Source organism: Oryx dammah, unplaced genomic scaffold (assembly GCF_014754425.2).
Source record: "Oryx dammah isolate SB20612 unplaced genomic scaffold, SCBI_Odam_1.1 HiC_scaffold_13, whole genome shotgun sequence".
NCBI lineage: Eukaryota > Metazoa > Chordata > Mammalia > Artiodactyla > Bovidae > Oryx > Oryx dammah.
The window spans coordinates 966,263-978,357 of NW_024070197.1; the positions used below are offsets into that span (position 1 = coordinate 966,263).

The window sequence follows — 12,095 nt, forward strand, 5'->3', positions numbered from 1 at the left end:
TTGATTGTAACTCACTACACCCTCACCCTATAGGAATGCAACTTTATCTGGAGGGTGGTGCCTGGTTTAAGAAAAAACACCCTGGCCGCCCCCGGCCTCTGGGTGCCTCGTCCCTTCCTCCGCTTCCCCCGCCGAGGGCCCTTGCCCGCGGGCTGGGATGGGGGGACGCGTGGGGCCGGGGGCGGTGGCGCGCGCCAGTCGCCGCTGTCACGCGCGTCCGCGCACGTGTCCCTTCCCTCTGTCCCGGCTGGCGGGGAGAGGGAGGACGGCACGCGGACGTCGGCGTGGCCCTTTCGGTCTCCCCTTCTTCCAAAAAAAAAAAAGAAAAACACCCTTGGAAGAAATAAGGTTTTTGGTTATCAGAAAGAAAGGATCATAGAATGTCAGCAGGTCTCACTCATGGCCAGAAGATGATGTAATATCCCTAAGACCCCCGCGTGACTCTGTATTCATCCCTATGTGTAAGAAAAGGTATATAAGCAAACCCCAAAATAAAGAAATCGGATCAGTTTCTGGAAAGACTGATTCCACCATGTCGCTTCTTTCTTGCTCTCGTTTCTCTGGCTGAATTTAGCCTCCTTTTCTCCACTACGCTATCTCCTACTACACTATCCGTTTCTAATCTCTCTCTATATCTGTAATTAAATATGTATTTTTCCAAAGACGCCGACTCCGTCCCCACCTTCGAATCACCCTGGATCCACTGGGGCTGGACCCGGGTAATAAGGGAAAAAGGAAAGAACCAGGAATCTTGATAAGAGTCCCCAAATGAAGTTAAATAACAAAGACATGTCAGTAGAATGTACTGTGGAAATTAGGGCGTTTGCATAAACCTGAGTCTGACAACCGTGACGTTGCTGAGGTTATGGATCGCTCCCCTCTTAATGACCTCCAGGGAGTCACGGGCAGTAAAGACTGATACCTTCGCCTGATGATACAGGTTCTGTGGAGACGCAAAGGTCCTAAACTAAATGCCCCCTTCTCACTGAGTGTAGGGTGATGCCATTCTTCCCAAATGCCTGGTCCCAAGTTTTCTGTTTAAAAAAATTATAGATGGGATGTTATTGAGATGAAACCAGAGGAAGGCCACTGACAGAGACAGATAAATGCGTGACAGATATTTAAGTGGGTTTCCCAGGTGGCTCTGTGGTAAAGAACCCGCCTGCCAATGCAGGAGACCAGGGTTCAATCTCTGGGTCAGGAAGATCCCTGGAGAAGGAAATGGCAACCCACTCCTAGGTATTCTTGCTTGGAGAATCTGAAGGACAGAAGGAGCCTGGCAGGCTACAGTCCATGGGGCCGCAAAAGTGTTGGACACGACTGAGCAACTGAACATGCGTGCATATAGATGATAGATATAAATAGAAGATAGATATATAGGTAGATGATGGATAGATGATAGAAGAATGGATCCATTTTTACAGGTAAGGACTGGAAGCAGAGGCCCCAAGAGGATAGTGTTGATTACTATGAGAAAGAGAACATTCAAGTGCTTGAGATGCAATGAACAGCTTCCACTAAGGCTAGAAATGTAGACACACATCATTAAAGGCTCCGTAACATGCCCCAATCAACAGATACTACACAGATCCCATGGACAGAGGAGGCTGGTGAGCTACCATCCATGGGGTCATAGAGTTGGACACAACTAAAGCAACTAAGCACATGCACACAGAACCTAGGTGTTGACCTAGACTGGGAGCTCATCTTCATCTTATTACTTACAACTTACATCATCTTGACGGCTTCCCTCATGACTCAGTAATCTGCCTACAAATCAGGAGACTTGGGTTTGATTTCTGAATCAGGACGATCCCCTGGAGAAGGGAATGGCAACCCACTCCAGTAATGTTGCCTGGAGAATCCCAAGGAGAGGAGTCTGGCAGGCTACAGTCCTTAGGATTGCAAAGAGTCAGACACAACTGAACAACTAACATTTTCACTGTCACCTGGAGGGGGGAGGTGTCAGGCACTCCTGAAGCACCTTGATGAGGAGCAACTTGCCTCTGGTTTCCTCAGCAAATGCCTTTCCTGTTTTTATGGGTTTGTTCTTGTCTGTATCTATATGTATCCACAGATATGATCTATCTAAGGTGTTTTTTTTTAATTGTCCTAACCTCAGTAAGTACAATTTAAAGAACAGTTAATCCTGGGTTTCCTAAGATAAACATCTTCTAAGAATCAGATACCTGAAATGAAGAGATACTTACCCAATGTGTTTGCTCCCGGGCCAAGGTCTGCCATGGCAACCTCTGTGCATCTGCAGTGAGGGCACGTAAGCCTGAGATAAAGGGTTAGACCCCTATGATGTCATCTGGCCCTGGCAAAGTCATCACCTGTAAGTGCACCAACAGTTGTTTGTGTAGGGCATGGAGACAAACTCTGAAAAATGTTTGGGGCTGCATAACTACCAAGAGCTATGGAAAATGCTTCGTGTGATAGATATCTGTCAGGAGTGGAAGAAGTTGATGATGGGAAACTGGTTTTTGAAATAATCAAAATCCCACGGGAATGTATGGGGAAAAAAAACCCTGAGTTCTACTCAGTGAGGGAAGGAAAATGCCTACTGGGGATTTTTCAATTGATTTAAAGGCTTTTTGCAAAACATGATTTCTTCCCATAACTCAGCACTGAGGGCAGGGAAACTGAAGGAAAAAGCAGAGTGAGGAGAGTTAGAAAGTATATCCACAGTTATACAAATGAATAAGTGTGTATTTTCAATTTGTTCTATATTTCAAGATATTAATATATATCCTAGGAGTTTCAGACATGTTTCTAGGAATATGGAATATGTCAGTGCACAACATTTAAATACCTATTTCCCTGCTAGAACTTAGTATTTGATAGGAAAATACAATAAGCAGTTCTTCTATTTAAGTTGCATAGTGTCATAGAAGGTGATGGTTCCTAAGGAAGGAAGGGCAGCAAATGGGTGATTAAAAAAAAAAAAAAAGGAGTTTATGATGAGTCCAGTCATTGAGTGTCCATATTTGGACTACTAGTGAAGATGAAAAGTAAGGATATAATATAGATGGTTTATTTCCTCCTTTCCAATTGCTTCGTATTTTTATTTTGCCTTATAATGTAATTGGAACTCCAGGATAATGCTGAATTGAGAACAATGAGCCGCTGTCCTTCTTTTATGCTAGTAGGAATATTTTAATAATGGTTCAAAAATACAGTATTTATAACTTTTTGTAGATGTTATTTATAAAATGATTAAGAAGGATTGCTTCTATCTGCAGTTTGATCTCTCTCAGTGTACTAGCACTGAACAATTCACAAAGGAAACAAAATTTAATTCCCATTCATAGTATTAGCAGATTTAGAAAACACATATGCAAGACCAATAAAAAGAAATCTAAAAACAAAAATTAAGATCTAAATAAAAGGAGACTTATCATGTTTATGGATTGGGACACTCAGTATTTCTTCTTAAATTGAAAATTAAGGAAATGTCCTGGTTGTCCACTGGTTAGAACTCTTGTGTTTTCACTACCATTGCCTCGGTTGAGGGACTCTAGATCCTGTAAGCTACACAGCATGGCCAAAAATCAAAAATAAAAACACATCAATGCAATCTCAGTCAAACTCCTAGTAGGATTTTTGTACTGTATAAACTAGAAGGTGGATTATAAACTTCATATGAAAAGCAAAGATCCAAGAATGACTATGAAGACTTTGAAGAAAAAAAAAAAAAAAAGGAAGTCAAAGGAGTACACAACTTTGATTTCAAGACATATTATGAAAACAAATTAGTCAATACATGAAAATACTGGCATAAATAAAGTGGGTAAATGCAACAGAATAGAAATTCCAAAACTAAACATACATAAATGACTCACCTTCAATGAAGTACTAAAGCAATTCAGGGTGAAAGGTATAATCTTTAAATCACTATCATGGCAGGAATTGGGTGTCCATATTTTAAAAAATAATCTCCACAATTAACTGAAAATAATTCCCTTACATCAGTAAAAACCCCAAACCATAAAAGTTACAGGAGGAAGCAAGGGGAAAAGTAAAGAGAATAAATGAACAAATTAGACTACAATAAAATTAAAAACTTTTTCTCTGGATAAGTGATTGGAAAAGACAAAACCAATTCTGGAAGACTGTATTGCTAAGTATTTCTATTAGAGTACCTTAACCAGTAAGCAATGACAAAATGTCAAAACTCAGTAATTAGAACAAGTTATATGAACAGAAATTTCAAGAATTATCGATATGTGGTTGGAAATCGACACATGGAAGACCACTTGGCATCACATCATTAGAGAAATGCAAATTAAAATCACTTGGTCCCACTATGCAACTATGGTGTCACTAAAATTGGAATACCAAGTAAGAATGTAAAGAACAGGAACTTGGCTTATGGTGCTTCTGATGAGACTATAAAAGGACACCACCACTTTTAGAAAAGTTGGACTGACCTACATGAGTTTAACATTCACTTACTCTCTGACGAGGAGTTGTGCTACTAGATATTAACTCAAGTGAAGGAAAGCATGAGTCCAGAAGGCATTTCTCCAGTGTGACCATTGGTGGTGCAGTGGTAAAGAGTCTGCCTGCCAATACAAGAGGCATGGATTCAATCCTTTGGGCCAGAAGATCCCATGGAGTAGGAAATGGCAACCCAATCCAATAGTCTTGCCTGGAGAGTCCCAAGGACAGAGGAGCCTGGCAGGCTATAGTTCACAGGGTTGTAAAGAGTTGGGACATGATAGAGCGACTGAGTGCACACACACACACACAGACACACACACACACACAGACACACACACACACATTAGATCATGACCTTGGAGCTGTGTACAAAGAACTACACGCATAAGGCCTTTCTCCACTGTGGGTTCTCTGGTGGACAATCAGACTTGTTTTGTAACTGTAAGGCTTCCCACACTCATTGCACTGGAAAGGCTTCACTCCAGTGTGGATCCTCTGATGGACAATAAGACTTGTTTTGTTACTGTAGGGCTTCCCACATTCAATGCACTGGAAAGGCTTTGCTCTAGTGTGGACGTTTTGGTGGCTCATTAGCGTGTTCTTCAGCTTGAAGGCTTTCCCACATTCATTGCACACATAGGGTCTCTCTCCAGTGTGGATTCTCTGGTGCTCATCGAGTGTGATTTTCCTCTTGAACCCTTTCCCACAGTCACTGCACTCATAACGCCTCTGTGAAGTGTGAACATTCTGGTGTTTGTTGAGGGCAAAGCTGCTCATAAACAAATTCCCACATTTCTTACAGGCATAAACTTTTTCTCCACTGTGGATTCTCTGGTGGACAATAAGACTCTTTTTGTTGACATAAGCCTTCCCACACTCACCACACATATAAGGCCTTTCTCCAGTGTGAGTTCTCTGGTGGATAATAAGACTTGTTTTGTAACTAAAGGACTTCCCACATTCAGTGCACTTAAAAGGCTTTTCTCCAGTGTGTATTCTCTGGTGCACAAGGAGTTTATTTCTGTACAGGAAGAGCTTCCCACATTCACTGCACTTATGAGGTTTCTCTCCAGTGTGGACTTTTTGGTGCTGGACAAGTGAATCCTTGCGGGCATAGGCTTTGCCACATTCCTGACACTCATAGGGTCTTTCTCCAGTGTGGACTCTTTGGTGCTGAACAAGCTTACATTTGTAGATGAAGACTTTCCCACATTTACTGCAATCGAAAGGCTTTTCTCCCGTGTGAACTCTCCGATGATGAGAGAGACCCCCCCGGAGTCTAAAGAATTTCCCGCAATCATTGCACTTATATGGCTTTTCTCCAGTGTGAACTCTCAGGTGCTCTGTGAATTTGTACTTCTTACTGAAGGCTTTGCCACATTCGCTGCATTTGTAATGCCCTTGCCCAGGGTGAGAGGCCCCCCTGCTCTGCCTGCTTCTGCGTGGATGCTCTCCATCGTGGGAGGGCTGGTGCTGGAGAAAGCCAAGGCTACCGAGGAAATCCTCCTCAACCTCTCCACATGTGAACACAGCGTCAGGTACAAAGATCTTGCAGCTTGTCACGAGCAAGGCCCCATTCTCGTCCCTCCTGAGACGTTTCTCTCCACTTAGCTGTGTCTGGTACTGCTGCAAGTGAGAAGTGAGCATTTTCCCAGAAGCCCCAGAAGAGGGCAGGGTTTTCTCCACCAGAGCACACATGTCAGTGGAAGTGACAGCCTTCAGGATAGATGAGTCCACCCGTGGATTCCTGTCTCGGGTCACTTGTTCTGCAGAAACACATTGTTCAGAACCGGCCTCTTCGGTATCTCCTCCACACCAACACCCTGAAACCATAAAAAATGCTGGTAAGTATGGAGACTCTGGTGGGGAAGGATACATGTAGGAATGAGCCCATCAGTTTGTGTTCAAAACAAGGGAGGAAAGGTCAAGCAGTAGAAGGGGATACTATGCATTTCTTGGCCCCTGGTGGTCACAAAAATAGAAATGTTTCAAACCAAGGAGCACACGGGATATGGAGCTGTGCCAGGAGGAGACCCTGGAACAACTCAGTCCTTGGCCAGTGGCAGTCAGCACGGTTTTCTGGTGGAGACAAGTATCAGCTCCATAGAACTGATGTGTGTCCTAATCCAGGAAAATGCAATTATACCTGTTTGTCTGGTGTTCAAATACCATATAAGAAAACATGCAACTTTAAAAACACATTAAACATATACGATATACTAAACACATAATGTTGGAGAACGTTTCAAAGAGAGAGGGAAAGGGGAGATGTGGAGGACACTAAGGGAGAAGAGAGAGAGGTGAGAAGGCACAGTGAACGGATAAGTGGGCCAAGGGTCAAAACAGGGAAGAAAAGAAAGAAGAGCATGACCATGACGAATCTGGGCACTAAGACACTAGCGAGCAAAGGACATTTCCCTGCAGGATTAGAAATGACCTATAATGTGCGGTCCTACACCCCTGCTCACCAGGCCCAGGATCCAGTAACCCTCTTCCAATGACTAGAGAAGTGTCTACCTCATCAGGGACCCAGGGCCACCTCCATCCCCAGGTCAGGTTGGGTGACTGTGAAACTTACTAGATCAAAGGCCTGACGGGAAAATGGGGCCATTATGAGAAAGACACTGGCCCAGGGTCAATCAACCAATGACAGACTTCAGAAAAAAAAAAAAAATATATATATATATATATATAGTACTAGAACCTTAAGTAGTCTTCCAAAAATAACCTAGTGTTGACCATAAATGCTGACCACATGTCTCTAATTCCTGAGACAAGCAGTGCACACAAAAAGGGTTAAAAGCTGTGACAGATTTTCCACCCAGCAGAACAGTCAATACACAAGCAATGGCAAAGCAAACTGGAAGTGGACAGACAGTTAACAAGCCTCCGAGACCAAACTCTTCTGTGAAAGGCATCAGGGCATGTGATACAGGACTAGACAAGCACAGGTTGGGGCACAAAGCGCAAATGCCAGGAAGCCAGGGAAGGAAGCAGTGTCCACGGCCCAGGCTGAGAAGGCTGGAGTGAGCCAAGCAGAGAGAAGGGCCGAGCCCAGCATGAGCGGTGTGTGCAGACAGTTCTTACCCAGGGAGGCTAGCAGGGACAGGTTGTCCAGCATGACGTCACAGTACAGGAGTCTCTGAGCCTCGCCGAGGAGCCCCCACTCCTCCTGGGAGAAGGACACCGCCACGTCCTCAAAGGTCACATGGCCCTGTCAGGAGGGGGACACGAGTTCACAGCGGCCTCTGTAACCAAAACACTCCCCCCCCACCCCACCCCCAGCCTTCATGGCACCAACACCGTGACCTCAGGGCCTGGAATCTGACATGGTCCACCTGCTGTCCACCTGCTCAGGAGTATCTTCACACCTGGACCCCGCCCCAACCTGATCTCCAGATGTGTGTCTAGTTGTATACCTGATACCCCGTGAGACACCCCTGCCACATCTCAGACTGAGCACGAGGATACGAAATTCTGGACAATCCTCCTGCTCATCACTCCTACTTTTTGTTGGCTGCACCAGCTCTTGCTTGTGGCATGTGGGATCTAGTTCCCTGACCAGGGATCGAACCCTGGGCCCCCTACATTGGGAGCGCAATCTCAGCCCCTGGACCACCAAGGAAGCCCCGTCACTCCTACTTGTCACTGCCCGTCTCAGACACAGTGTCCCTACTCTCACCTAAAGGCAAACGTCGTGGTGTCATGTCAGACGACTGACTCTCACCCTGCACAGCAGAAAATCATCCAGCTCCTCAGGCTGCCAGCCCAGGAAAGGCTCTGCTCTGTCTTTATCCACCCACGTCCTGGGTCCTGCAGTTTGCTGGACAAGCCCCACTTGGTCTCACCTCCAGGCACACGAACAGGCTGGCTCCTGTCCCAGGAACATCTCACCACCTCACCTTCTCCAGTGGATACAGGAGACCACCTCAGTACCACTTCACGGGTCCTGTGCCTGAGGTGACCCCAGGGCCAGAACTAAAGCCCAACAACCCCAGGATAACTGCCTCCTGTATCTGTGTGTCAGGACCAGGGGTGGGATGACGTCAGATGTACTGGGGCTTCTTCCACTTACCTGTCCAGGGACCATAAATGTTGCTGCTACCATGGGAACCTGTGAAAAGGAGGGGAGGATCTGAGATCAGGGTCATCTTGGTGAGGATGGAAAGGCGGAACTGTGTCCTCCCTTCCCTTTCCTGCAGAAGAGTCACCTCAGGCTGACCTCTGACCTCACAGCTATAACCTCACTACTCAGATAGCCTTTAATAAAGACTCAACCTCCTTGAGTTTCAGTGTCTTCAGGTGTAAAAGGGCAACAGTTAAGTGGTCTATCTCCTAATGTTGTGTAAACATCAAATGCATTATTAACCTCTCCCAGGCTAAGATTCACTATGACATAACACAGGATTAAGGTCCGTCTAGTCAAGGCTATGGTTTTTCCTGTGGTCATGTATGGATGTGAGAGCTGGACTGTGAAGAAGGCTGAGCGCCGAAGAAGTGATGCGTTTGAACTGTGGTGTTGGAGAAGACTCTTGAAGGTCCCTTGGACTGCAAGGAGATCCAACCAGTCCATTCTGAAGATCAGCCCTGGGATTTCTTTGAAAGGAATGATGCTGAAACTGAAACTCCAGTACTTTGGCCACCTCATGAGAAGGGTTGATTCATTGGAAAAGACCCTGATGCTGGGAGGGATTGGGGGCAGGAGGAGAAGGGGACGACGGAGGATGAGATGGCTGGATGGCATCACCGACTCGATGGACATGAGTCTGAGTGAACTCCGGGAGTTGGTGATGGACAGGGAGGCCTGGCGTGCTGCGATTCATGGGGTCGCAAAGAGTCGGACACGACTGAGTGACTGAACTGAACTGAAGATTTCTATAAATGTTTTTTTTTTTTTTTAAATCAGGATTTCCTTACATGTCTTTCAAGGCTTTCTGAGACAAAGTATCTCTTTTCCACCACCAATTATTTGATTTCATGACAGAATTCACTCTTATTATTACACTTCCTAAAATACATGACCATAGGTTTAAGAGCTCAGTCCCATAAGCTGCCCTCTTCTGAGAAGTCAGTTCCAATCCCTGGCCCCCAGGCTACCAGTACTTCGGTCAAACTGGCTACAAATTCAGGAATTCCCCTGAACCCGTGAGTATTGATAATTTGATAAAATAACCTATGAAAGTTAGGAAAACACTTTTCTCACTTCTGGCTTACTGTAATGCATACAACTTAGAACAGCCCAATGGAAGGGATGTCTAGGTCTAGGTAGTGGGGGTGGAGGGCAGAAGGGGGTTTCAGGCCCTTTCAGTACATGCCACCCTCCCAGGACTTCCATCATTTCAAGGTGTTCGGTGATCTTGAGGCTCCTTGAATTTCATTCCTCAGCAATTTTTATACATAATCTCCAGTTCCCCTCTGATTCTTGGGAACTTCCACGTGGGGCTGAGAATTTAACCTTCTGTTCCCCTTATTTCCTGGTGACCAGTCCAATTCTAAGTCACCTCAATTATAAATAAACGCCTGTGTGAAACAGGAGCAAGTTTTAACAAAGAACAGTCCTAAAGCTAGGAAATTCCAAGGAGCCCAAGATAAAACCTAAACATATGTATATTATTATAGCAAAGATATTCATTCTCAATTTAAACAGTTAGTACTTGCTTATACAAGATTAACTTGTTAAATCTATATATTTTTAACCTTGTAGTTTCCTGGACAAGCTGAGGCACCTGTGCCCTTGACTGAACCTAAGATTGACTGACTGGTCAGCAATTTTTGTGGCTCCAAAAGGAATAGACAGTCATCTGGCTGAGTATTCATCACAGTCAATGTACACAACCTCACCCCTCCTTTTCCACCTCCTTCCCAGCCAAAGCTCTTTACTCTTATACCCACCCTTGCTTTCTTAGAAAGCTCTAGAGCCTCAGGACCCTCCCATTTTCAGGCAGCATCTGAAAGTCCTACCCACTCTGCCTTCAAGCCCCACCTCTTCTTTCATCTCAGGTCCTCTTTTACAGAAAAGTGAAAAGATTTTCCCACCTAAATTTGAGATCCAAACTTAGGTGTCACCACAAGGACATCCTTGAACCAGTGACCTCCTCCCTCAATTCCAGACTATAGATTCTACCAGCCCCTACATTACCTCAATTTTGGAATCTCAGAAATAGCATGTCTCAAATTCAACTTTTCTTCTCTCCCTAAAACTGACTTCTCACATCAGTGTGGTCTCAGATCGTAAAGAAAACCTTTATTGTCCTTTACTCTGTCTAGCTCAGAGCCACATTTACTTCTACCTGTAAGGCTTATTAGGAATATTACCTGTTACGTTCCTTTGGAAAAAAAAAAATTAATAAACAGAAACCTCAATTAGAGTTGGCACACCAGAAGGGGAGCCCTCACTGACCTGAGACAAGAATGGTATTCCAAAGGAAGAAGAGTCTCCTCTTTCCTGGAAAGGACTCAGCCAATGAAAAGCCATGGGCTCTTTGGTGCCTACAGCCCTTTTAACTTCCCTCCGTAATCTCTATAAAAGTGTTAGCTCCCCCATAGTCACACACCCCAATTGCAATTCCCCGAATGATCCTGAAAAAAAAAAAAAATTTTTTTAAGCCTATTTTTGTGTGCGAAATACAAATATTTGTTTCAGGTCAGCAACTTCCATACCCACCACTCTCGTCCATAAAACATCTTACTCTTCAGATTCTAACTCAGAAGCCTCCCCCATGTCTCCGCGCCTCCACTCTCATTTTCTCCTCCCCAGTCTGTACTCCTCCGGGCTGGCTTTGAAATACTTTAAAACTCAAACGTCTTCCTAATTTGTCCTCAACCCTCCATGCCTCCCAGAATGCTGTCGGCCCAGTTGACCCAGACGATTGACTCCTCTTTATATGCCCTGCCCCTGCAGAGAGGACTCCAACCCCAAGTCTCCCTAAAGCTCTGGCTCGTGTGCGCCTCCAAGGATCGGCACGTGGCGGGCCCACGGCCTTTACCACCACACTTCAGCACACAGCACGTCAGAAATGGGACCGCCACACACGCACGCCTGAAGTTCTGCAGAGGGGCCTAAGCCGCGGCGCTGTGAGCAGGAGACCCTCATTGGGGCTTGAGGATCCGGAGACGGAACTGTCACCTGGGCCGGGTCCTGCAGCGCGCCGGTTGCCATAGGACCCTGCGGGCGCAATGGTGCCAGCAAACGCGCGAGATAATGGCGAAGACTTGGGCCGAAAATCCTGGAAGTGTCCTGAAATCCGCTCACTCCTGTGCACTGTGGACGGCGCCCCTTGGGTTCTTCCCAGTTTTTCTAAGGCCGGCTGCACCCAGTTATTTAGAGTCTCAGGTTTTGCAGTCGGCAGCAAAAGCCGTCAAACGACCGCCATCAAAAAGACGCCGGAAGTCCCACCCCCTCCTATTCCACAATCCCGGAAGAGCCGAGTTTGGGGGCTTCATTGGTGCGGAGAACAAGGCTGACCGGCGCGTGGTCTTCTGGGTAGTGTAGTTCCCTCGCTTCCGGTTTGCGTTACAAAACCCCCCGGGTCTCGCCTTACCATGTTCTGACGAAAATACAGGTTAAAAAGTAGACCCAAGAAAGCCTTTAGGTATAATCTTTACAAAATTCTGATTTAACTACCATTTCTCAGCTAGAAGTTAATACA

The 12,095-nt window shown here is 45.6% G+C and overlaps 1 protein-coding gene across 3 annotated transcripts; it reads right to left on the reverse strand.

Annotated features, from left to right (window-relative positions):
- Nucleotides 1-3,135: 3,135 nt before the first annotated feature.
- Nucleotides 3,136-11,840, reverse strand: LOC120871804 (zinc finger protein OZF-like). 3 transcript variants are annotated; one of them, XM_040251762.1, is made up of 5 exons: nt 11,573-11,840; nt 10,847-11,025; nt 8,522-8,560; nt 7,534-7,660; nt 3,136-6,269 (listed from the first exon to the last, which is right to left on the reverse strand). In XM_040251762.1, the coding sequence occupies exons 2-5, from the start codon at nt 10,919-10,921 to the stop codon at nt 4,795-4,797; spliced, it is 1,716 nt and encodes a 571-aa protein (XP_040107696.1). In that variant the 5' UTR covers nt 10,922-11,025; nt 11,573-11,840; the 3' UTR covers nt 3,136-4,794. The 3 variants fall into 3 exon arrangements, with proteins under 3 accessions (XP_040107696.1, XP_040107697.1, XP_040107695.1); XM_040251763.1 differs by lacking the exon at nt 10,847-11,025; XM_040251761.1 differs by lacking the exon at nt 11,573-11,840 and having other exon boundaries at nt 10,847-11,563.
- Nucleotides 11,841-12,095: the final 255 nt, after the last annotated feature.